Genomic DNA, 26616 nt, shown 5'->3' on the forward strand with positions numbered 1-26616 from the left:
TAAAAATATGAACAGCGGAGCTATCAGATGCATGCACATTGTTCAAAAAGAAAAAACGTTCAATTTTCCACAGAAAAATTACCAACTTTTGAAAATAATTGCTTGTTTTATAATCTTGAAAAAAGCCACACTTCAATTCATATGTTGCCTCGATCTCTCTTCATTACAGACATTATTCCTTTTTGTCAATAACTGAATACAGAGTAATTAAAAGTAATACTTTGGACACTTCACTTCTTTCAGTTAGCAGCCGTCTTGGTTCGCTCATATTCTCTCTTTAGGAGGACATATTACAGATGGTTCTGGTTATAAAGCAGTTACTGTTCATTATGTGTACAAGAGGTCCCCTGAAGGTGGAATAGCTAGATGATCTCAGAGGAGTCCATTCTAATATTCACAAGCCCATACTTTTTCCACTAGAAACCTCATGACAAAAGAACAAGAATGTTTTATTCTTTACAAACTTTATTTTAAAAATATTTACATTTATGTTTCTATTTAAAGTATTCTTCTGGATTCATCTCCTACAAATTGATCAAGAATATTAGGCAGAAATAATTCAAGAGGAAAGTCCAGAGAGAGAGAGGGAGAGAGAGAGAGATCAAGTAGACTTTTTTCAGTCCATTCAGTATCTGCAGAAGTTTATTTAAAATTTAAATAAATAAAATAAAAAAGTGTTCATTTCAATATTATGCAGTTGACTTAAGCCTAGAACAAAATCATGAATTAGTAATTTTGTTTTATATGTTTCATACTCAGAGAAGGTACAGAGAAATTAGGAAGTATAAGGTTAATTGCTACAGATAGTTTAAAACTAAAAAATGTTAAGGAAACCATTGCTTCAACAACATGCTACATATTTTTCATTAACTAGAAAGCTAGATATCATCCACAAGATACATAATGGGTTTTTCACTGAAAAATATGGCATTTTCCTGGCTTACAGAGCAGTATCTTATTTCTAGCCATTAGGAGAACAAGCTCATGATTTCTGCTGTGAAAGGAAAAAGTTTCATCCAGACTGCCATATTCATTCAATATTTTTCCATTTGTGTGGGATAAAACATTTTCCACTCGAAGCAGTTCCCCATATGATACGGTTGAACAATTTTGCTGGAAAACAGGTTCAATTTTGTTGGTCTTTTAAATTCAAGGAACTTCAGTCTCTAGGGATGCCAATCTTTCATAATCACTGACATTTCATATTTCTTCATTAAAATGGACTGCCCGAACCAGAGTGCCTCAATGCTGTTCTGGAAGGTCCGCTAGGGAAAGGAGGTAGTTCTATGTTCCTCAGTATTTTTGTTACTCTCAGCAGCACCAAAATCTGATTTTTCAGGCTCTATGTTCGTTCTGTCATTGGCATCACTGCTAAGATTACCAATAAGAGGACAAATTAGATACAATATGAATTTTTGTGATAAGGGCACTTGTCCACTAAGAACTGGACCAACACAATTAATTCATTTAAAAAGACCATTTAACAGCCATTTGATAGTAATGACTTCACTAGCTAGTCTTGAACCAGCAAGCAGGAAATGATCCCAATACTAAACCTCTTAGCCATTTCTATGAAGCCAAATCAAATTGGTTTCACTATTTCAGAATTACCATCATCTCAGAAACTAAATTTCAAGTGGGACATGCTAGTGATTGAATGCAATCAATAACTGTCTCAATACAAAAACAGAATCTCCATACCTAATATAGGCTGATTAAATAGAGATACACTCCACTGTCTGAAAACAACAAAAATGCTTGAAATTTTCAATTGAGCCAGTAAGAGTTATGGCTTACATTATATAATAAAAAAAGATGAAAACAAAATCACTCAAATAAAATTACTGTAATTTCAATTCACGTGTTACTGTCAAAGATATACAAAACCACTATTGTCTATGACTATGAAACAAGAACATACTTTAATAAACAATGTTGACTAGCAAGGGATTTAGACTCACCCTTGATTTTCCCAATAATAATGGGAGCTATGCATAAACAATTAAGGGAGCATATACCCTATTGTCTTCAGCACTAATGGATATGTAATTACAAATAAACAATGGTTTTAAATATGATCAACTGAAAATGCAAATCATAATTAGTACTGTCTCATTTTATTTGTTTAAAACTTTATTATTTAATAAATCTATATTAATTTGTACTGCACAGCAAATCAAACACCCCTCTGCATCACATCAGAGCCTTTCTAAACTCTGACAACATTGAAGGGTACCATTCTGAGGATGTATCATTTGGTTTTGCTAAAAACTGTGTAATGAGAAAAGATTATGGTTATATGAAACAGTAAAGAGTGTGGAAAGTTTTCAAAGCATACATTTCTCTCAAAAAAAAAAACTATGGACATTTTTTCTTCTACACATGTGGAAAACAATCTGAACTTTCTTTTTTGACTCATTTACATGCTTTTCATGGAATGGATACTTTCCTGTATTTCAGAATCAAATCCTTCTGTGTCATTTCTAGAACGATCTGCTGTTTGGAGTTTACTTTGATTTCCTCGGGCTGCAACATTTGCCATTCCAGTTTCATTTGTTCTGTAGATGTGTTTTTGTGAGGAAAGGTTTTGGCTGTCTTCACTAGAAGTGGCACTGAATTTTTTGCTACCCTTACTTTTCAGATTTACATTGGAATCAGAGAATGAACGCTGACTAATAGCCGATTGCTTCGAAGAATGTCCTTTTGTCTGTTCACTTAATTTGACACTCTTCTCAGAGGATGATGACCTGCTATTTTTGGATGTTTCCTCTTCCTTTCTTTGATTATCCATTTGAGCTTCAGTTTCTCCCCATAAGTCTTGCTGCTGTTGAACAGTGACCTGAAATTCTTGTATTTCTCTGGGAATGGCACAAGTATTATTCACAAGAACCTGAGAATGGATGAGGCCAGGAAGAGAAAGTTTGATGTCTCCACCAACATTCTGAAGCAAAAGATTCAAAATAAAATCAAATTTCTTAATGAAGCCAGGAAGCCACTAATTTAATTTACTGTACTTTTACACAGTCATCTTTGTAAAATACATGCGTAATGAAATTGGATGAGGGTATATTTTTAGAATATCCTTTACTTTTTACAGAAAGTTCAGTTTAGGAAGGGGTGGGGAGGGGAAGAGAAATAACGAGGCCTTCCTATAATGGGTTAAGTTTCAAAAAAGATTCAAACCAGATTTAAAATCAATTGGAGACAGCGTAAACAAGGCTCCAGAGGCCAGAACCACAACTAAATCAGCAACAAAAACAGTTTTAGCAACAAGATCCTCATCTACAGTAACACTCCAACTAGTTTTAAAGCTCGTTCAGCTTAACTAATATTGAAACTGATTTGATTTAGTCAGAGTGTAGACCAGTCCTCATAATTCCACAGTGTCCTGCAGCTGGTAGCATGCTTGTAAACCATTTAGAGTACTTTTAATGTGGATGTGAAGCATGTTACAAGCATGTTACAGGGTTACAATGATATTGTAGCATAGCAAATTTTCCTGGGGTAGACCAGGTTTTGGATACCCACTCATTTTTTAACCTGGCAGTTAAGATCCTCTGGAACACTCAAGCTGACAGCCCCCAGATCTGCACATCTTTAGAATGGGTGTTCTTACTTAAGGGCTCAACTCTGGAATTCACTTCCCCTTAGTCCAACAGACTCAAAAAAGTTTGTTAACTTTCAGAACATGCTGCTAAGCTTTATCTTGTCAGCACCATATTACAAATTTATACTCTCCTGCTGCTTAGGATTAATGGCAGGTTTAACATTTAATATAAGCGCCCCGCCCATCAGGGCAAGAAATGTGAACTTTATACTAATGAAAGGGGAAATTCCCAACTTTTCCATGGAACACGCAGCACTTGTTTCTAACATCAGATTTTAAAGTTGTAACACCTATATATAAAACTAATTTAGGTAATTTGTAGACATTTCTAAATTGTATTCAAAGTAATTCTCTTCCCTTTCCAAAGCTTCTACAGCAGGAATCATGCTAGCTAAGAAAACCTGACTTTTAAGTATAAGAAATACAAAAAATACACCATTTAAAATGATTTTCTGTAAAGAGTGACACATCCAGAAAGGTGTGGTACTTGTACTGGTTTGGGATAACCTGCATTACTAATGGATGGTTTTCACACTTCAGTAGTATGTCATACATTTATATTCACACAGATTTTAGACACACACACACTTCTGCACATGCCCCCTCTACACGATATAGGAGATTCTGAGGATCTAAGAAATGTTCATGTGTCCTTTACCAATGTATGAATATCACATACAGTGGGGTAATAACCAGGAAATAAAGTATACTACCACAATTATTCTTCAGATTTTTCTCCCCGACACTTACTTTGCTATTCTGTGTTTGTTCCTGTCTTTCTTCCTCATAGGATTTCTCTTTTTGTATAATAGCAGGTTTGCTGACAGTAGAATTCATTTGGGGATGGCCCAACAAACCAAAATCAGATTGGTCTATCCCAGCTATTGTAGCAAGTTGCCCAAGTCTGTTAAAAAAAATGTATGTAAAATGTGATCTTTCCAGAATGAGCAGTAGTTACCTGTACCAGAGGAAGAAAGAGAGCTGTTGCAAAATAAATATTTGTTTGAATTTTCCCTTTTAATTTTAGGCTTTTCTAAAGCCTGGGGAGTCCAAGGATAATTAAAAATTATGGCTACTGTAAGCTACAGGAGTTGCCTTCCTGCTTTTGCACTACAACTAAGACACCTTCAACTGGGAAGCTAAGAAGCAGTAGAGATGGAAGGGTTGCTGGGAAAGGAAGAGTAGATGCTTGTATCTTATGCGTTACCTTTTCTGCCCAGTACTACCAGAAAGGCAGATTGTGATATTATTCATTGTTAATAAAACTAAATTTCCCTATTAATCCCGATTCCCAGTGAAATCAATGGGGCTATATATGCAGTCAGATAATATTCAATGTGAGCAAGAAAATCACAGTTTGGCCTAGAGAGAAGAAAACCTTACAGTTTTTGTCAAGCAGATCAACTGACAGGATTACAACACACATCTTGTGGTTCTAGAATACAAAATAGTGACCTGAGAGGAAAAAATTCAAATGACCAACAAAAATCCCTGTTAACATTGACTAAGTATACAAGACAGGATAAAAATTAATTTAAAAACATGAACACAGTCATTCTTGAACATTTTTTTCTAAGGAAAATTTTTTATTTCAAAGGTCTTTCTGACTTAAGAAGTCTCATTCCCAAAGAACTCATACTAAGAATAATTCACTTGTCTCATATTAATCCTACTCTTAAATGACAGAAACGACACACACATCAAAAGGAACATGCAATACAAGTACACACACGAAAACAATAGTGAGGAAAAAAAGTACCATTAATTTAACTTATTCACTACTATCCCTTCCAAAGTGTTTACAAGCTGATCCACCACTCCTGCACTGATGGAAAGCAGCAAGTAGTAGGAAATTTCCCTCATCAATGGGGAGTACAAAAATTTCCAACTAAGACTGACCCCATGAAGTACATCCCTCGGCCTACACAGCTTCCCACAGCCCCCATTGGCCTGGAATGGCAAACTGTGGCCAGTGGGAGCTGCGATCGGCCAAACCTGTGGATGCTGCAGGTAAACAAACCATCCCGGCCCACAAGAGGATTTCCCTGAGGGGCCGCGTGCCAAAAGTTGCCAATCCCTGGTCTAGGGGCTCTATGGACAGTCCCTTCTTAACTGGAGAGTTCACGTCTGAAGTGATATCCGCACAGGAAGAAAAAAGTTCTTCCATCTTTCTCCAAGTGCAATGTGTTCATGAGGTAGTAGACATATTTTTTGGAGTAGAAGCCGTTTGGAAAGCTACCTCTATCACTGCTGAATCAGGGACTGTGTGATAGAAAGAGCTGTGTGAGTGGAACTTACAAAAGCCGTATTTGCTCATAAGACATGAGAGAATGATCGAAAGCCACTAATTAGTCAACTTTTAATCATCTGGCCTACAAAATTCATTGGAGATTTTTGGATTGAGATTTTCCTGTGTTTATTTCTTCATCTCAGACAAGACCACTAAAGAGCCAATCTTAAGGTCCAAAAATATAACTTGTTCATTTAATTCTGCCATAGCTTTTGTGTGGCCACGCTTTTCTTTTTTGATTTAGACCTGTAAGTGTATACCTTTTAAGGGTGGAGAGGAAAGCCTCCAGGCCATGCTCTCCATTCTAGGGTTGTCATGGCAAAGTCATACTGTATTTTCTGAGACAAGAAAAAAGCCAATGGGGGAGAGGAACTGTTCTTGGAAAGATAGTAGAAGGTTCAACAAAACAAACTCAGACTGCCGCCTCTAATCAGAGTCTGAGACCAGAGGTCCCATGTGCAGTCGGAGAGGGAACTCCCCTCTCAGCACTTGGATTTCTGAGAGCCATATTTCCAGAGCTGCTGGGAATCGGAGGTGACTCCAGTAAAGAATGCTTGGTAAGAAGGAGAAGAAACTTCCTTCTCTTAAGAAAAAGAAAAAGAGGAGGGAGTTGGAGATCCTAAAAGTCTATCCTAGAGACAAGTAAGTAAACTTGATTTGGTTTAGCTTGGGTGAAATGAGGAAAAAAAATTGGAGAGGGGGAAGTTTATTTTCTATTTATTCCCAATAGTGCATGCCTCCCCTCCAGGTGTTTAGGTGACCCATAAGATCCTCCTAGATACCTGAAGGGTAGGCAGGCCCTATCAGGAGGAAGAGGGGGCAGGAAGAGGAGGAAGATTTAATAGGAAAAGGTAAAATACTCAGATATTACAATAACCTACCCAGCATCTTTAAGAAGGTCTAAAAAAGCATGAAACTTTTGGAAAGAGGTCTCAATGCTGCCCAGAACACCTTCATCTTCCAGAATCATGTTGGTTACTGACTGTGCATGAAGAACCTCAGACAGAGAGAAGTTTAGATTCCTTAACCGGGCATTTTCAACTTCCAGCTACAAAAAAGGGTGAGAAAAAAATAAGTATCACTTAATGTTATCACTGAGGATGATATAAACCTTGAAAAAGGATGTAAGGCATTTCAAACTGTGCTCTTTTAGGTGAAAAAAGTGTTCCGTGAAAATCTTTAAACAACCAAGTGTAATCATTATCCACAAAGAGGCACCTCTTAGCAAAGGTTAGTACTCTCTTTATATTTAGTGTTACAAGTGTCTAAAGCAGATCTCAGATTGGGCGAGTACAGTGGCACCTTTCGCCAGCTGCCTTTTTGTGACCCAGAATGTTCGCTTTCATTGAAGAAAAAAAGCAAGTCTGCAGTGTAGCACTGTCCTCCTGTATTTGGAATAGCTTTGAAAGCTGTGAACTGCCCCCCATACTTCTTAGTAAGGTCTTACTTCAGATGCAGATGATTAGAATGTCAACTCTAAGGCTATGTCTACACTAGGGACCTTACAAGAAGCATAGCTGTACTGATGCAGCTGCACGACAGTAAGATCTCTCATGTAGCCACTCTACGCCAACAGGAGAGAACTCTACCCTCAACATAATTAAACCATCCCCAAAGAGCAGTGGTAGCTATGTCAGCGGGAGAAGCTCTCCTAACAACATAGCACTGTGCACGCTACCATTTATGCTGACGAAACTATGTCACTCGAGGGGTGTTTTATTCACACCCCTAAGTGACATAAGCTTTGCCAATGTAATTGGTAGTGTAGACATGGCCTAAATATTTCATTGTTCATGAAAGCATGCAAATAAGGAGAGGGGTTTACAGATCTGCACAATCTACTGCGGGTGGTGTTTGAAAGAGTACCATGACTTATCTTTTTTCTCCCCAAACAAGGAACTTAGCAGAGTAGAGCATCTGATCCCCATTAAGGGAGAGCCAAGCCAAAAAAGCCCAGCAAGACATCTAAGTGCCCCACCAATGGGAAGCCAAGCCCTAGGAGCTCAACAGTGCCCACAGATATTATTCCAAACCTACTGTGGGACAGCCAAGCTCAAGCTGTCCAATGACACCTAGAGTGTACACACAATTATATTTTGGACATCTGCATCTTGTACTGGGAGTGATGCCTCATGGCAACTCACATGGATTGAGCTTGGAAGAGTACTGCCACATTTAAACCCCAACATTTAACACCAATCTAAACTCTATATAAGAACCCAAATCCACTCATGTATTCTGTTTCTTTGAAGCTGAGTTTTGTTTAAAGGAATCCTATTTACTTGTTACTCTCTAGCCAAGATACTCTTACTAGTAACTCCACAGAGAAATAGTTAATTGATTGCCTATTATAAATCACAAGCAAAGACTGTTCACTTTTTGCTAAGAGTGATTAATCGAAGTGGCCTGGATGCTAGATACTGAAAGCACACTGAAACAGCAGCTGGGCTAAAACTGGAGTTCAAGACTCTGAAATAGGACCAGCAGTAAGAGACCAAGAGGGCAAACACACATGACTAAATACAAATGTCACCATTTCTCTCAAGCTGGTAAATGACACACATTACTTTGACCTTAGTTATTCACACCTTTTCTTATCTGGGACCACAGCAATGCAATATACCTGGGCATGAAGCCTGCAGTATTTAGGAAACTAACTAGTACAGAATGCTGCAGTGTGTCTCTCAGCAATACAGGCTACTGTGAAGACATCAATCCTGTCCTCTGTTCCACATTGGCTTCCCACAGAATACAAAAAATTGAGTTCAAGGTGTTTGTCCCCATCTTCAAGGTGCTCCAGGATATCTAAAAGATCACCTAAAGCTCCATGATAAAGACCATGCTCAACAATTATGCTCCTATGCCACAATGGAGCTCATTATAATAAGGGTGAAGCTCATGTGTATGGAAGATATAACATCCTCAGAAGCCAATCCAAGTCTGTGGAATGAACTCCCTCAGGAGCTAAAGACCATCATAAACCTCACCACCTTCAATGAAAAGTGAAATATGCATTTCTTTGACCTTGCCTTCTCTAGCATATAGCAGCATGTATATTAAACAACATTCTACCAAAAAAGTCACTCCCTTGTATGCACTTCTCCTCCTGCAGAGATGGTGAGAGAACAAACATGTGATGGACGTTAGTCACGTCACTTAGTACACAACTGGAAAGTGTTTAGATATACCAGGCTCATCAATGTACAAAGAGCCTCTATAGAAAATAATGGAACTCATCATTTTTAAGCAATTCAAACCCAGATTTTTTTAAAAAATTAGTTCACATAATTTGGCTTGACCATTATATAATATATTAATGCACACCTAATTGTCATTGATAGTTACTCCAAACTAAACATTTAGGTAATACAACGTATGCAGCTATAAAAGCAAATGTGAACTGATATTTAATATTAAACAAACAATAACTACCTCCATTATCCGTTCATCGGCCTTTACTCTTGCCCTTCTTTCTTCCTTTAATTTTAAAAGACATTCTTCCAGCTCTGTCTGTCAGAAAGTAGAATATTATCTTTAAAGTATCAGACACACCTAAATACTCTATAAATATATTTGTGTTCTCACTGGATGTACACTTTCATTATGGATATGATATAGTTGACTGCAAGAACATCATTTTTGGTTTACTAATATGTAATTTTGAGGCAGTGGGGAGATTTGATGGTGAACAAAGGAGAGGGAAGTACTTTTTGTTTTTTAATAAAATGACATTAGATTAAAATAAAAAAGTTTAAATGCGAATAAAATGTTTACTTTAAAACTTTAAATGTTATTGCCAACATTTTTCAATAGTTTTGTGTCTCCAACTTTAAATGCAGGGATCGTTTCTGTTTTTCTTTTTGTCTGTCTTGTTTTAAAAATAAATAAGTCTAGCTGGTCAAATCTCAGAGTGGGGTTAGAAAAAGTAAAATGCATTTTTACTTGATAGCTACATTTATGCTTTTGGTAGGTATTTATCATCCAGGATTATGAATGTTTACAGGAATATGAAGATTTCAAAGTTATAGGTGTTACCCTCCAATACTAGATCTCCCCTCAACTGGTTACTTGATTGGATTAAAGAGGTTCTTTATTTTAATACTTTTATTTTTCAGGACCCCAAGCCCTCTGTTAGGGTTAATAAACCATATTTATTATTAATATTATTATAAGGCAAGAAAATAAAGATCTCAATCAAAATTAAAGAATTCAGATAAAAGAAAGCAAGACTAAACTGGAATATGACATTTTGGATTATACTCCTGTTTAAAACCATGCTCCAAGACCACCAGTGTAGGAGAGATTCTTGAATACTGATCAGTGAAGATGGAAATCTGCACAGGCTAAAAGGAAAGTAGAGCAGAGTTACAGCAAAGATGTATACGACGAGGGCTGGAGAAGCTATTGGCTGCCTCTCCTGAAGTGACAGGTCACACATGGAGCTTATTCTGTCAGGACTGGCCAACACTGCTATTAGAAGCACTTAGAAACAGATATTCTTCCATCCATTATCCCATTTAAGGTACTATAACTAATGTGGTCTTGTGGCACCAAAGAAAAAAAAAAAAAAAACCAACAGTTACTTGTCCTTATAACTGTGATTCTCCCACATGATTACATGCATGGATCCAAAATGTAGGTATTGTGCACAGCCTCTGAACTTTTTGGATAGTAATGTCTTTTGGTGCTACATTTACCACCATTCAAGTTCACATTAGTGAACAGATACCCAACTGGCATTCAGTTCCTTCCTCTAATATCAATCATCTATTGTAAGACGCCAAAATAGTGGGTAAAAAAAATAGTGGGTAAGAAGGGAAGTTAGTGCACATGGATGCAATCAAATTCCCATCAGTGTCCAAGACAGAAGGAATATTAAAAACGATACTCCTGTGGAACCTTAAAAAAAAGGTCAGCTCTTTTAGGAGGTGGGAGGAATGGATCTAGGGGTAAGCAAGAGGTCTATTGCAAGTTCTAGAACACACTTAGTTAAAAAAAGGTGCTGACGGAATTACCCCATAACAAGTTACAAACAACTCCAAGTCCAGGACTTCAGCTAGGCTTCTCAAGAGTTTCTGGAAAGTCTTGCAATCCTGGGTTAGGGAGGCTGGTGGTTCAAGTGACAGGATCATTCACAGACTAAAAATATGAGAATGGGCCTTCTACAGCCTCATCTTCCTCCAGGTATTCAGAGCCAGAGGCGAGTTTATGCAAGGACAGCTATTGATATGTAGAAAGCCTCACAGAAACTTATCTTAGAGACATATCTAGCTGGATACAGACTTCTTCCTTCACAAGTGCTAAAGGTACTTATCTATGGCAGAGTTTGTGCCATCACAAAGGGGACTTGGTCTTCACTATCACAAATCAAGAAAAAGGGGGATTTGTGGGGCGGGGGGAGAATTCAGAGATGCTCAGGAAAACATTCCAATAATGCCAAAACTGATTTCTTTTTGCCAGTGTGTAACTCTACATTAAAAATACCCTAAGAGCATAAAAAAACCCTCAAAGATTTTTCTGAGGGAACAGACAGCAGATGTTACTGCATTCCTGCTTCTTGCCTACATCAGAAGAAATTGCATAACAGTTGGGGCTGCATCTCCTTCTGCATTGTCTGATGGGTAAGTGAGGACAACAACAAGATATGCAGATTGTGTGCAACAGAGACACTAGTATTCAGAAAGTTCCATATTTGCATGCTGAGGTGCATACATCACCTCATCCTGGAATCCAGGCCGGCTATGTTTGAAGAACAACTTTGGAGTCAGCCATAGATTTTATGGATCTGACCAATTCTCAAAGCGCTCTTTGCAACATCATTTAAGTTTTTCTCTAACGTTACCAAGCAATTCTCTTGTTTTTAGGGATTTAAAATAGCAATATACTTTTGCACTGGGAACAAACTTGGTTCAGCATTCAAAAGGTGGCAAAAGTTTATTTATTTTAATGTTTGCTGTTTTGGCTAAGTCACTACATTTCTTCCCAGGGCAAAAGTTTATAGCACAGTTAAACCCTTGAAAATAGAGGCTTGTAAAAATAAATAAAAATAAAATAAAATAAAAGGATAAACTTTCAAATAGTACTGCAAACAGCCCTACAGTAATTCTTTAGGTCTAACAATTTCATTTGCATAGGCGCTGACTCTGAGGCTGGAGCTACAGATGCTAACTTTCCAATGTGCTGTGGGGTGGTCACTGCTCAACCCTCTGCTCTGCCCCAGGTCCTGCCACCACTCCACCCCTTCCCCCAAGCCTGCCATGCCCTCGCTCCTCTCCCCTCCCCACCAGAGCCCCTGTACACTGCGAAACAGCCGATTGCGGCAGGTGGGAGGCGTGGGGAGGGAGGGGGAGGCGCTGATTGGTGGGGCTGCAAGTAGGACGGAGGCACTGGGAGCTGGAGTGGGGTAACGGATGTGGGGTTGCTGACATATTACTGTGCTCTTTGGCAATGTTCATTGGTAAATTCTGGCTCCTTCTCAGAATCAGGTTGGCCACCCCTCTATTACATTATGTAATTCTTTAACTAGGCTCTGCCAGTTTAATATACCACATGTAACAGACTTCTTAATTATCATTATTACATACTTGCCCATCAAAAGTAAATTAGGTCTTATACATTTGCCCAATAATGCAAATACTACTGGCACACTGCTTACTACTATTAACAGTTCCAAAAAATCAACTTCAGTAGGATTTACTGAAGGTGGTAGGCACTACCACTGAGAGTAAGTGTTTGCAGGATCAGACCCTTAATTAGGAACTTGCAAATAAATGTCTGCACTGTAGAGAGGAAAAAATAGTTTCTGGTGAATCTCCTCCTAAGTATTATTAAAGCCAAAATGTCTAGTGTAGTTGACGTAATTGCACCCATTTGTCATGTTAAAACAGGTGCATGTGCCAGGTTTGTTATGCAGCCTTGGTACTCACTTTTGAAATGTGTCCTTTAGTTAGTTTACCCTCTTCTGCAATCCTTATGCAGAAAATCGTTTACTGAAATTTGTCAAGGGGAGTTATATCTCCAGACAGTTTCTGACTTGCGTAAAGTGAAGCACAGAGAGAAGACTGTCACAAGAGCCTTACAGAATTCCATGGATACTACAGGGATAGGTTTAAGGAGGAAACAAAATCGGTCCTTAACTCCTTTGCAGTTATGGTTTCACATTAGATCGCTAATACTAGATAAATTACCGGACAGATTAGCCTTTAAAAACTAAAAGAAAAAAAACAGGCTAACCCTTTTCACATATTATATAAACACCTGCAGTGCTTCTGTAAAGTTAGAGATTGCACTACGTGGAGGGTGAAGTCCACCATTTAAATCACTACTTACAACTGTATAATCCTTAGAGCTTTCCACTCTGCATAAGAGCCAGTTCAAGCACTTCTGATTCCCTCTAGTGGAGGGAAGGAGTATATCAGTTCCTATTTTTATTTAGTTTTGAAAAACATTGGCGTTTTCATTTAAAATTTCAGAATCGCTTTATCTTGTTTTAAAAATGAACTACACTATTATTATATTGACTATAAGAATTAAAGAGACTGTAAGTTGCCATTATGGCAAGAAGCATAGGACAAAAGGAAGCAATGAATTTAAACACCACATTATGTCATCCTTTTCACATTCAATAGTACTCTGACTCTTGAATAGTCGCATTGAAATAAACCAACTACCCACTGCACCAGGAACTACTTACTCAATGTGACAGGTATCAGAATCTGGCCCGCAGTTAATAGGAAGGGCAGGACACTGTGAAGGCATTTTTCAGATATGTTTCAAAATGCACTGAATTTGTTCACTCTCCAAGAAAAGCTTAGTTCTAAATATAAAAAAATACCTACTCCCCATATCCTCCATCCCCTTCCCAGGCTAGGATTTTTCAAGTAAGACATGTAGTAGGTTCTCCCTTTGCAAGAGAACCTATATTGAAGTACAGTCAGTCATTCTGCTGTCTCCTCCATGTCCCAATAGTTCTCTATGTTCAGAAAGAGCATAGATCTGCCACTAAGCTAAATAAGTTAATATTTTATTTATTTTGATTACATAAAAAACAATCTATGTCCTTGGATAAATCTTTAAGAACCTAATCAGTACAATCAGATACAATGAGCGATAGCTCAAATGGAGTGATCTGAAGCTAAAACGACTGCAAGTGTGGGGTTTAAAATTATGTTAACTTGGTGGCAAGGTATCTTTTGCAAACTAGATTCTCAACAGCTAGCATTTCAGTGTCTAGTTATTCTACCTGAGGGGGAGTGTTTTATAGTAATACGACTATATTACCATATCAGTATTACTGAACCATTAAAACAAACCCCTTATTTTCCTTTTCTTCCACACATCATTATAACACACTCTGTATGAAGATGTTTGTAGCAGCTGTCAGGGAGTCTTGCTGTCACTCTTCATTTTGCTATAGATAGCAAGCAAAGGAATCGGGAAGAACAACGAGGAAATGAAAAAGATGTTACTGTAAAGCTCGACTGCAAATGGAGCTTTAAAGTAACTCTAATTTCAATTTACTTTTAAAAACATTTTTGTACAAGGTACATTAAAGTATTTTATTTAAAAAAAAAACTATGTTAAAAATACATTTACTCCCTCTATGAATTTTTAAGGAAACAGAAATAACCACCTCATTATTGCTCTTATAGATTCGTACATCAGGAAACATTTTACAGATACATTAGAAGCAAGAGGAAGACAGAGGACAAGGCAGGCTCATTCCTCAAATGAGAAGGGAAAGACAGTACCAGAAAACACAGCAATGGCTGAAGTGTTAAATGCCATTTTTGTTTCATTTTCACCAAAAAGGTTAGCAGTGATCAGACAACTAACAGTGAGTACCAGTGTAAATGGGGTAGGATCTGAAGCTAAATTAGGGAAAAAAACAAATTAAGAATTACTTAAAGTGTCTTCAAGTCAGTAGGATCTGACAAAATACATCCTAGAATACTTAAGAACTGGCTGAAGAGATCGCTAATCCATGAGTGATTATCTGTGAGAACTCGTGAAGGACAGGAGAGATCCCAGAAGACTCAAAAAATGCGATATAGTATCTATCTATAGAAAGGGGGCACTAAGGAAAACCCAGGGAGTTATAGACCAGTCAGCTTAACTTCGGTATCCCAAAGATAACAGAGCAAAAAAATCAAACAATGAATTTGTAAGCATCTAGAAGGTAATAAAGTGATAAGTAACAGACAACATGGATTTGTCATGAACAAATCACATCAACCCAATCTAATATCCTTCTTTGACAGGGTGGGCAAAAGCAATAGATGTAATACATCTAGACTTTAGTAAGGCTTTTGATACCGTCTCACATGACTTTCTCATAAACAAACTAGGGAAATACAGCCTAGATCAGGGGCGGGCAAACTTTTTGGCCTGAGGGCCGCATCAGGTTTCTGAAATTGTATGAAGGGCCAGTTAGGGAAGGCTGTGTCTCCCCAAACAGCTAGGCATGGCCCGACCCCCATCTGACCCCCCTCCCCCCCCCCCCGCTTCTCGTCCCCTGAGACTCCTTCCCCATCCAACCCCAACTCTTCCCTGTCCCCTGACGGCCCCCCTCCAGGACCCCTGCCCCACCCCACCCCCCACAACTCCCTGTCCCCTGACAGCCCCCGGAACTCCCGCCCCTGATTGCCCCCCGTTGCCCCATCCAACTGCTCTTCTCATTCCTGACTGCTTCCCCCCCCAGGACCCCTGCCCCATCCAACCACCCTGTTCCCTGCCCTCTGACCATCCTGCCCCCTATCCACACCCCAGACCCGACCACCACCCTGAACTCTCCTGCCCTCTATCCAACCCCCCTACTCCCTGCCCCCTTACCGCGCTGCCTGGAACACTGGTGACTGGCGGTGCTACAGCCACGCCGCCAGAGCGCCAGGACAGGCAGCCGCGCAGCTGGAGCCAGCCACGCCACCACGCAAGACAGAGCGCCCGGTCAGGCTGCGGCTCTGCAGCTGGGCTGCCCGAGAGGAGCTCGCCACCCAGAGCATTGCGCTAGCAGCGCAGTGACCTGAGGCTGCGGGGGAGAGGGAACAGCAGGGCCAGGGGATAGTCGATCGGGCCAGGCAGGAGGCTCCCGCAGGCCGGATGTGGCCTGCGGGCCACAGTTTGCCCACCTCTGGCCTAGACAAACCTATGATAAGGCAGATGTGCAACTGGTTGGAAAAATGTACTCCGAGAGTAATCAATGATTCACAGTCAGTCAATCTGGAAAGGTATGTCAGGTGGGGTCCTGCAGGGATCTGTCCTGCATCCCGTTCTCTTCAATGTCTTCATAAATTATTTGGATAATGGCATAGAAAGTACACTTATAAAGTTTACAGACGATACCAAGCTGGGAGGGATTGCAGGCACTTTGGAGGACAAGATTAAAATTTAAAATGATCTTGACAAACTAGAAATATGGTCTGAATTAGATAAAAGAAAAGGAGTACTTGTGGCACCTTAAAGACTAACCAATTTATTTGAGCATGAGCTTTCGTGAGCTACAGCTCACTTCATCGGATGCTGTAGCTCACGAAAGCTCATGCTCAAATAAATTGGTTAGTCTCTAAGGTGCCACAAGTACTCCTTTTCTTTTTGCGAATACAGACTAACACGGCTGTTACTCTGAAACCTGAATTAGATAGGATGCAATTTGATATGGACAAATGCAAAGCATTCCACTTCAGAAGGAATAATTAATTAATTGCAAAAACACAAAATGGGAAATGATTGCTTAGGAAGGAGTACTGCAGAAAACAATTTGGAGCTTACAGTGGCTCACAAACTAAATATGCGTAATACTGTCGCAAAAAAATAAAATCAAAACATCATTCTAGCATATTTAGCATGAAAAAAGTCAGCAAGACACGAAAAGTAGTTCTTCCACTCTACTCAGCACTGATAAGGTACTGTGTCCAGTACTGGGCACCACACTTCCAGAAAGAAATGGACAAACTGAAGGAAGTCCAGAGGAGAGCAACAAAAATTATTAGAGGTCTAGAAGACATGACCCCTTAGGAAACCCTGAAAAAACTGGGTTTGTTTAGTCTGGAAAAGAGAAGACTGACGCAGGACAGAATAACAGTCTTCAAGCATGTAAAAGGTTGTTGTAAAGAGAAGGGTGACAAACTGTTCTCCTTAACCACTGAGGACAGGAACTGTGCTTAAAATACCCTGTTGAATGGAGGCATATACGCCATATGTTATAACAGAAGAACGCAAATATTCAGAGTTCCCTTTCAGTGATTATTTACCCATTTAAACCTAATTCTAAAACCCCATTTTTCTGGAAAAATAGAAGCTCTATGCACTCATCTTTTGAAAACTCTGAAGAACTAAATTATTTCTTCTTACCCTTAATTGTTGATATCGTCTTACATTAGTTTTAACTGGGGATTTTGTCAAATCAGAATCATGCATAATGTCCTCTAAAGCCCCTTCTGTTTCTTCAGTTTCAGATGTAGAAGCACTTTCCACTGTCACTTTCACAGGAATGCCTGTCTGCTTATATGAAATAAGTGAACATACGAGCATTATTAAACAATGCTTAACAAGGAAATAAGTCATACAATATTAGTGAACACTTCCGATTAGAAGCTGTCATCCACCAAGTTCTTTCTTCTGAATTAGTTGCAACATGTTCATTTTAAATAGTTCCACACAATCTAGAAATAAGTGTGCATGTGGAAGGAGAATGATAAATCCTTTGAAAAGAAATTTCTATGCCAAAATGGGGCAGAGTATCACCTGTCAGATGCTTTTACTTTATTTGTAGCCTCTCTTTACACTCAACTTGAAACATTTTATTCAACCAGGAAGGGTATTTTTTAAGCACCAGAAACTATTAAAATATTAATTGTTTCATTATCATAACAATGGGCACAGAGGTAAATGTTGTGCCTGGATGGTAAATTTTTGTTACAATTATGACAGGGTTCTTCATGTTTGTATGTAAGCATGATCTCCACAGAACATACAGTGCAGTGGTTCTGAGTGACAACACATTTAGCCTCACTGCCTCAGGAAAATCAAAAACAACAGTTTGACAGTTGTTATTTTGAAACACTGCAGTGTCAGTAGTGTGTAAGACACTTAATAGTACAAATAAAAACATGGGGAAGGATTCTCCCCTCAGTCCCTGAATTCTGCTGTAACAGTGCATAGGGGCCATAAAAGCCCCTTAGCAGACGAAGGGAGAATTCCCCCTACACAGGTAATACATAAGATAAATCCTAACCACTGTCTTACCCAGAGATCTCCTAAGTTCTGTTATGACAGATGGGAACCTGACTGCCTGCAGGCAGGAGAGGCAGTTATAGCGCACAGTGCTTCAGTAATTCTGCACAGCTCTGGGTTGCAAAGATGCTCAGAGGTACCCAGGCAAGGTCATAACTTAGAGCAGCTCCCTGAAATACTAAAGTTATGCTGGAAGCTAGTTTAATTCCTGATCAGCTCAGATTCCAGTTGAGACGTTATTCCATTGAAAAAGTGACGTTATTCCATTAAAAATCACACCTAAATATGAGAATGGCAAATTTTGCTGTAACTGTCAGGGCTCTTTGCCCCCTACAGACAATTTTTTTAAAATTACCATCAATAAGATAATCATGCTTTCAGTAACAGATGTAATGACGTCAACCTCAAAGCAAAAAGAAAAGGAGGACTTGTGGCACCTTAGAGACTAACCAATTTATTTGAGCATAAGCTTTTGTGAGCTACAGCTCACTTCATCGGATACATACTGTGGAAAGCGTAGAACTTTTTATATACACACAAAGCATGAAAAAAATACCTCCTCCCACCCCACTCTCCTGCTGGTAATAGCTTATCTAAAGTGATCACTCTCCTTACAATGTGTATGATAATCAAGGTGGGCCATTTCCAGCACAAATCCAGGGTTTAACAAGAACGTCTGAGATCGGGGGGGGGGGGGGGGGAACGCCGGTAGGAAAAAACAAGGGGAAGTAGGTTACCTTGCATAATGACTTAGCCATTCCCAGTCTCTATTCAAGCCTAAGTTAATTGTATCCAATTTGCAAATGAATTCCAATTCAACAGTTTCTCGCTGGAGTCTGGATTTGAAGTTTTTTTTGTTGTAATATCGCATCTTTCATGTCTGTAATCGCGTGACCAGAGAGATTGAAGTGTTCTCCGACTGGTTTATGAATGTTAAAATTCTTGACATCTGATTTGTGTCCATTTATTCTTTTACGTAGAGACTGGCCAGTTTGACCAATGTACATGGCAGAGGGGCATTGCTGGCACATATCACATTGGTGGATGTGCAGGTGAACGAGCCTCTGATAGTGTGGCTGATGTTATTAGGCCCTGTGATGGTGTCCCCTGAATAGATATGTGGGCACAGTTGGCAACGGGCTTTGTTGCAAGCTTCCTGAGGAAACTACAATCCATCGGTGATCTTCCTGATAACACCATCCTGGCCACTATGGATGTAGATGCCCTCTACACCAACATTCCACACAAAGGTGAACTACAAGCCGTCAAGAACACTATCCCCGACAATGTCACGGCTAACCTGGTGGCTGAACTTTGTGACTTTGTCCTTACCCATAACTATTTTACATTTGGGGACAATGTACACCTTCAGATCAGCGGCACTGCTATGGGTACCCGCATGGCCCCACAGTATGCCAACATTTTTATGTCTGACTTAGAACAACGCTTCCTCAGCTCTCGTCCCCTAACGCCCCTACTCTCCTTGCCCTATATTGATGACATCTTCATCATCTGGACCCATGGAAAAGAAGCCCTTGAGGAATTCCACCATGATTTCAACAATTTCCATCCCACCATCAACCTCAGCCTGGTCCATTCCACACAAGAGATCCACTTCCTGGACACTACGGTGCTAATAAGCAATGGTCACATAAACACCACCCTATACCGGAAACCTACTGACCGCTATTCCTACCTACATGCCTCCAGCTTTCACTCTGACCACACCACACGATCCATCATCTATAGCCAAGCTCTGCGATACAACCGCATTTGCTCCAACCCCTCAGACAGAGACAAACACCTACAAGATCTCTATCAAGCATTCTTACAACTACAATACCCACCTGCGAAAGTGAAGAAACAGATTGATAGAGCCAGAAGAGTTCCCAGAAGTCACCTACTACAGGACAGGCCTAACAAAGAAAATAACAGAACGCCACTAGCCGTCACCTTCAGCCCCCAACTAAAACCCCTCCAACGTATTATTAAGGATCTACAACCTATCCTGAAGGATGACTCAACACTCTCACAAATCTTGGGAGACAGGCCAGTCCTTGCCTACAGACAGCCCCCCAACCTGAAGCAAATACTCACCAGCAACCACATACCACACAACAGAACCACTAACTCAGGAACCTATCCTTGCAACAAAGCCCGTTGCCAACTGTGCCCACATATCTATTCAGGGGACACCATCACAGGGCCTAATAACATCAGCCACACTATCAGAGGCTCGTTCACCTGCACATCCACCAATGTGATATGTGCCATCATGTGCCAGCAATGCCCCTCTGCCATGTACATTGGTCAAACTGGCCAGTCTCTACGTAAAAGAATAAATGGACACAAATCAGATGTCAAGAATTATAACATTCATAAACCAGCCAGAGAACACTTCAATCTCTCTGGTCACGCGATTACAGACATGAAAGTTGCGATATTACAACAAAAAAACTTCAAATCCAGACTCCAGCGAGAAACTGTTGAATTGGAATTCATTTGCAAATTGGATACAATTAACTTAGGCTTGAATAGAGACTGGGAATGGCTAAGTCATTATGCAAGGTAACCTATTTCCCCTTGTTTTTTCCTACCTGCCCCCCCCCCCATCTCAGACGTTCTTGTTAAACCCTGGATTTGTGCTGGAAATGGCCCACCTTGATTATCATACACATTGTAAGGAGAGTGATCACTTTAGATAAGCTATTACCAGCAGGAGAGTGGGGTGGGAGGAGGTATTTTTTCATGCTTTGTGTGTACACTTTCCACAGTATGCATCCGATGAAGTGAGCTGTAGCTCAAGAAAGCTTATGCTCAAATAAATTGGTTAGTCTCTAAGGTGCCACAAGTACTCCTTTTCTTTTTGCGAATACAGACTAACACAGCTGTTACTCTGAAACCTCAAAGCAGGTGATTGGTGCTAGTGATTTCATTAGTATTCTTCCCTCAATATCTTCTATAAAACAATTAACCAAACTCAAAATATTTTGATTTAAGCTAAATTTTAAAAAAACAAAAAACAACTGAGGCCTGTCTACATGAGAACACTGTACTGATTTAGTGAAATCAATGTAATCCTCTCATGTGGACATTTATTTCAGTTTAAGTCAGTATGGAATTAGTCTTCACAAAGGCTTGAGGGGGGATAAGATATGCTGTAGTATGGAGTTTTCGAACCACAAACATCCTTAATAATAAAAAATGCAAAGCCATGCCATCTTAATTATCTTCTTCTTAGTTATGTTGGAGTCTTACAAGTATAGATTTGCTTAATTTAAAAAAGAAACTCAGAAAATAGTATTAAAACCACTTATTTGGCAATTTAAAAAAAAAAAACCTGACACAAAGGAAGAAAATAAAACCTCAAGTATTGCTTAAAAAAAAAAAATTCTTCCCAAATGTTCCCCAAAGTGTGACCATGAAGTGTTTTCACACACACAGTTTCCATGCTTCCAGGAACCATTTAAGCCATAAAAAACACACTCCACTTCTGTTTTGTCAGCAAAAACAAGTGGTTTTATACTGGAAGCTCTCTGGGTACAAAGGATTTTTTTTTATTTGTTCAGCATATTATCTACAGTACTGCAACATGCGCCTACCTAGTGATATGTAGCTGATAATCATACCTGAAACTTCAGTGGTAACTCCTGGGTACCATCCACTGGGAATCCCCTACAACGATATGTTTAAATCAGGGTGGGTTTTTTGAGAAAAATATTGTAATTTTGTCAACACTGCAATTTCAAGGTATAATTTTGATTAAAGGTCTTGATCCTACAAATACACATTGCTAAGATATTCAAAAGAAATAATAGTTAAAACACGGTATAAAAATACTTTACAGGATTCTTTGAACAAACTCATTAAAATATCGTTCTGTACAACAAAGTAGCTCTACTTTCTAATCAAGATTTAGGCCACGCTTTCAAAAGTAGGTGGCTAAAGTTAAGCTCCTAAGTCCATATTTAGAAACCTAAATAAGCAGCCTAATGTGGCACCATTGCAGCTGCCTTTGGAGTTTATAAGATATGTTGGGTGCTTGACAGTTTTGAAAATCAGGTCTCATTTAAATGATTAAATATGTATTCAGGAACATAACTTTAGGTTTCCAGTTCTACATATCTTGGCCTCTAATTTTATAAATTATTTGTAACTACATGTACAGTTTCATTGTACGTTTCCTTGGCCAAACCTGCTCATGCAGGAACTACGTAAAAATGGCATTGTGGATTCCAATGTCTCAATGCTTGCAAGATCAAAATTATTGCTTAAAAGAGCTATTTTCACTTGTAAACTAAAAGTTAGACCTGCACCTAGGCTCATAATGGTAAGCTGCAGCCTTTCCTTCTTGTGCATCACCACCAGCAAGAAAGGCTGTAGCAAACCAGATTTTTCCTTCGGTTACACCTCTGCATTCCTAGTGCCTTCAAAATTATGCTCTCAGTATTTTTAAGTCCTTATAAAGCCCTCCTAGTGCCCTGGTATCTGAGCACCTTAATAAAAACCAAACAACCAACCAACCCAGAAATAGCAACAATTACTCTTTTTTCCTTCCCAATCTCTAGCAGAAATATCCTGATTATAATATTTTGAAGGGGGACTATGTTTGTGGATGTGCAAAAAAACTTGAGGGAAAGTAAGTCAAAGAAATAAGTTTTGTATTTAATTCTGAAAGTGGTAAGGTCTATGGTCTGTCTTATTCCTCACAGGAGGGAGTGCCTCAAACTAGATCCAGCTTCTGTGAAAGTTCTGTCCCCTGCATTCACAGGCCTCCACCAAACAACTATAAACCAGTGAAATAATTTCACCAACAAACTCAGAAGAAAAAGAAACAACAATATTAATGTCTCTTTAAATATTTGGGAAGCACTCAAAGATTATGGTGATGGGAGCCATGTCAACTGACAATTTCATTGTGCTAGAGGAATACAGATACCTTGGGAGGTCATGGTCAGAAATGAGGTGGTATCACAGGTAGGTAGGGCCAATCCCATTGAGGGATTTTAGTATCATGAGAGAAACCCTGAACTGTATTCTATATTCAATGGGGAGCTAATGCAGAAAGCAGAGTCCAAAACTTATGTGTTTACAGCAACCACTGCTATTATGTTTGTACCAGCTGGAGTTTTTCAATGTTTGTGGCTTCACTCTTAGACACTTAGCTGCAAAAGAAGTCATGAATGCAGAGATCACTGTGGCCTGGTCTGTGCCCTCTGAAACACTTGTGCAGACCAACTGTCTTCACTAGGTTAGCTCAGGTGTAACCAAAGCTGTTTGTAGTATGTTGCACAATAGGCCTAAAAACTAGGCAGCAAGGCATCCCTCATGCTGATTGATGTAGCCAAGCCACATTAAATTATGCAGCATCATTCATGAGCATCCAACTAAATTTTCAAGTTATGATTAAGTTAACACACCAAAATGAATATGCTAGGGTAGTGGAAGTTAACATTTATTCTGCTATTGTTTGGAGTCAGTTTTGTCACCCAAGGTGGGGTGGGGGAGGAGGAGGGTCAGGTAACTCCTGTAAGGCTTAGGAGCTATGCATGGCCATTACCTCCTCCTGCTAGCCTCTTCTAACCTGAGAAGAGCTTTGGCCCATTTCACTGCTTGTGTCCCCAACTCTATCATTCCTCTAACCACAAACAACACAGTCTCCCATTCTGAGGAGCTGCTCAATTCCGCTAATGTAGAGTGGATTACAAACTTCTGCATACCTTACCCTGCCTGGATGATGAGGTTCAACAAAGATCCTCCATCACCCAGATCCAGTGGTCAATTTCTTGCGCCTTTACTGCTGTCTCAATTGTGGAAGATTTCCCACTCTTTCTTTTTAAAGGTTACAGAAAGTGAGCAGATGTGGGAAATTCAATTAACTCCACATTAGGTGAAAAACACAGCAAATAAAAAGACAGACAGGTAAATAAGCCAGGTAGGAAAGTAGTAAAGAAAGTGGCTGTTGTTTTGTGAATCTGTGTGGCAAAAGCAGACTGATGGAGAAACATGACAAAAAGATAAATTATATGTTTATTTGTATGGTTGCATAAACTGATTGGAACTTAGTAAACAATTATCTTGATGATGTACAAGAAGGAATAAGTACCCTGCTTAGCCTCTCCCAGTTGTGTTAGCACAGCAGAGCTAAAAGGAGTAACAAGCATTAAAAAGTGTTGTCACTAATGCTAGGTGATATGACTCAACAAAAGGAATTGATCAGCTGAATTAGAGGGGAGGGATAGCTCAGTGGTTTGAGCATTGGCCTGCTAAACCCAGGGTTGTGAGCTCAATCCTTGAGGGGGCCATTTAGGGATCTGGGGCAAAAATAAGGGATGGTACTTGGTCCTGCTGTGAAGGCAGGGGACTGGACTCAATGATCTTTCGAGGTCCCTTCCAGTTCTAGGAGATACTATAACTCCATATTTAAAAAAAGAAAAGTTTCCCACCCGTGCTTACAGTATGACCTTTGTAAACCACATCCACTTATTCTACCATAATCCAAGATAGAATCTGCATGTTGTATTTTCTTCCTCATGCTTTCAATACTTCACCTGCACCTCTTTGCACGCGCTGCAGTACGCCAAGGTAGGAAACCATATGCACCTGGTGGTAATGGTTTTGGTGAATAGCTATCTTTATCAGATGGACTCTTTCCAGGGTGTGTGGACTTTTTAGATGCTAATCCTGTATCGTAAAGCAGGAATACGGAGAGAAGAGAGAGTTTATTACAGTTACAACATGGAGAGATAGCTAGAGTTAAGGTTGCTTTGACATTTCCATTTTAAGGATCCTCTTTCAGCTGCTCATAACTTTCTCAAACATACACCTTTCCAGCTGAAATTTTTCAGGGCGAGTTTCTGACTAAGAATGAATTTTTCGTTTTTGAATGCTTGAGTGAAAATAGTTCAGGTATTCTTCAGTACCAAGAGAGTGAGAATATATCCTTATATCCATTAGCCCAGAGGCTGATTTAGCTTACAGTATGGACTGCACCACATTCCTGACTGTATAGCTAAGTGCCCACCCCACCTTTGGTCTTGCATCAGTTAGAACCAGCAACACTCGAAGTGCTCATGAAGTTTATATCATTTACCTCAGTGAAATGTCTGAAAATGGAAATACATTATTTTACTTTGAGTTATATTTCTCTGGAGGACATTCCATAATCCTGCTAATCTGGTGGGAGTGTAAAAAGACATGATTGATGTTGATGGGATTTCAAATTCCTGGTCACAGTTTAGCAAGTAACTAGGATTAAGGACGGGTTAAAAAAAAAACAAAAAAAAACACTTAGCAGCAGCAGGAATTTGTCTCCCCATCCTCACAACCGCCTCAATTTCAAGCCCTTTGAAATCTACCGATTCTGCACAGCTTGACTTATTATGCTTACCTCTGTGTCTCCAAATCACTGAAGCAAAGGATTAAAACAAGAGAAACAGCCAAAGAAATGCAATTAAATAGGATTTTAGTAACCTTTTAAAAAAATATTTAGACTATCATGTGTTGCATTCATTAGCTCATGTTTAAGAGATATATATTCAAAATAAGAACATTTTGACTAATTTATTCAAATTAGCAGGTTTACTTGCAGTAAAGAAGCGACACGACTGCCATTCACACATAGAGCCAGATTCATCCTATCTTATGCTGGCAGTGGAGAGTCTGCTATGGAAAGCCTGAGACATGAAAAAATAGACAACCATCTGCTGCCAAGCCTCCAAGAGCCATAGCAGTTCAAAGAGTGCATAAAGTATGGCAAAGTCATCCTAGGAGGGAAGGAAAGGGTCTTGCTGATACAGCACACATCATTCAGATGTGCTTATTTTGCTTTTCTACTGACTGTGTGTTAATTGATGTGAAATGGGATCAGCAGAAGTAGGAATTCTCATTCAGCAATGAGAAAATCTGGAGAACTTTTGTATTTTAGGGAACACATAGAACATTGGGCAAATTTTAGCTATTCTAAAACACATTTTCAGGGTTGGGGTTTTTGGGTTTTTTGAAGTGTTTATTCTACTTCGTTTTAGATTGGAATTCAGTTGTTGAATCCTAATCTTCAAATTTTCACCTGATTTTCCATAAAGTGTTCTTGTCTGGCCATGTGGGATCACTGCTTATGCTGCTCCCAAATTATTGGATCTTTTGCTTTTGTATCTTTGATCGCTTCTAAGTTCATTCTGCATGAACCTAAGTACACAGTCTATTGAAAATATTGCTACCTCTCAAACAGAAAAGGAACTCCCAAAGAATGTTACTAATTCTACCAAGCACCAGGAAAAAGGGGAAGAAAAAAATAAGGCCTGGTCTAGACACAGTTTTTGTACCAATAAAAATATTTTGATTAGGGTGTCAAATTTTATGGAAATAATTATACCAATAGAACCCCACATATGGGCACAATTATACTGGTAGAACAGTGCTTCCTGTAAAGGAAGAGAAATAAATTATACTGATAAAAAAACCTTTATACAGTTATAACTGTATTCAC

General features: G+C 39.3%; 1 protein-coding gene across 2 annotated transcripts in view; it reads right to left on the bottom strand.

Annotated features, from left to right (window-relative positions):
• Positions 1-489: 489 nt before the first annotated feature.
• The window catches only part of CEP78 (centrosomal protein 78), a 52834-nt gene continuing 26707 nt past the window's right edge, over positions 490-26616 (bottom strand). The window contains exons 10-17 of one of the 2 annotated variants that reach the window (XM_073345092.2): positions 25519-25536; positions 24680-24812; positions 21758-21803; positions 17247-17396; positions 9330-9407; positions 6779-6945; positions 4358-4511; positions 490-2941 (exon numbers count right to left, since the gene is read on the bottom strand). In XM_073345092.2, coding sequence (XP_073201193.1) covers positions 2420-2941; positions 4358-4511; positions 6779-6945; positions 9330-9407; positions 17247-17396; positions 21758-21803; positions 24680-24812; positions 25519-25536 — 1268 coding nt within the window. In that variant the 3' untranslated portion in view covers positions 490-2419. The remainder of the gene's footprint in view (positions 2942-4357; positions 4512-6778; positions 6946-9329; positions 9408-17246; positions 17397-21757; positions 21804-24679; positions 24813-25518; positions 25537-26616) is intronic. The other variant, XM_073345093.2, reaches the window with a different exon arrangement.

This window comes from Lepidochelys kempii, chromosome 5 (assembly GCF_965140285.1).
Source record: "Lepidochelys kempii isolate rLepKem1 chromosome 5, rLepKem1.hap1, whole genome shotgun sequence".
NCBI lineage: Eukaryota > Metazoa > Chordata > Testudines > Cheloniidae > Lepidochelys > Lepidochelys kempii.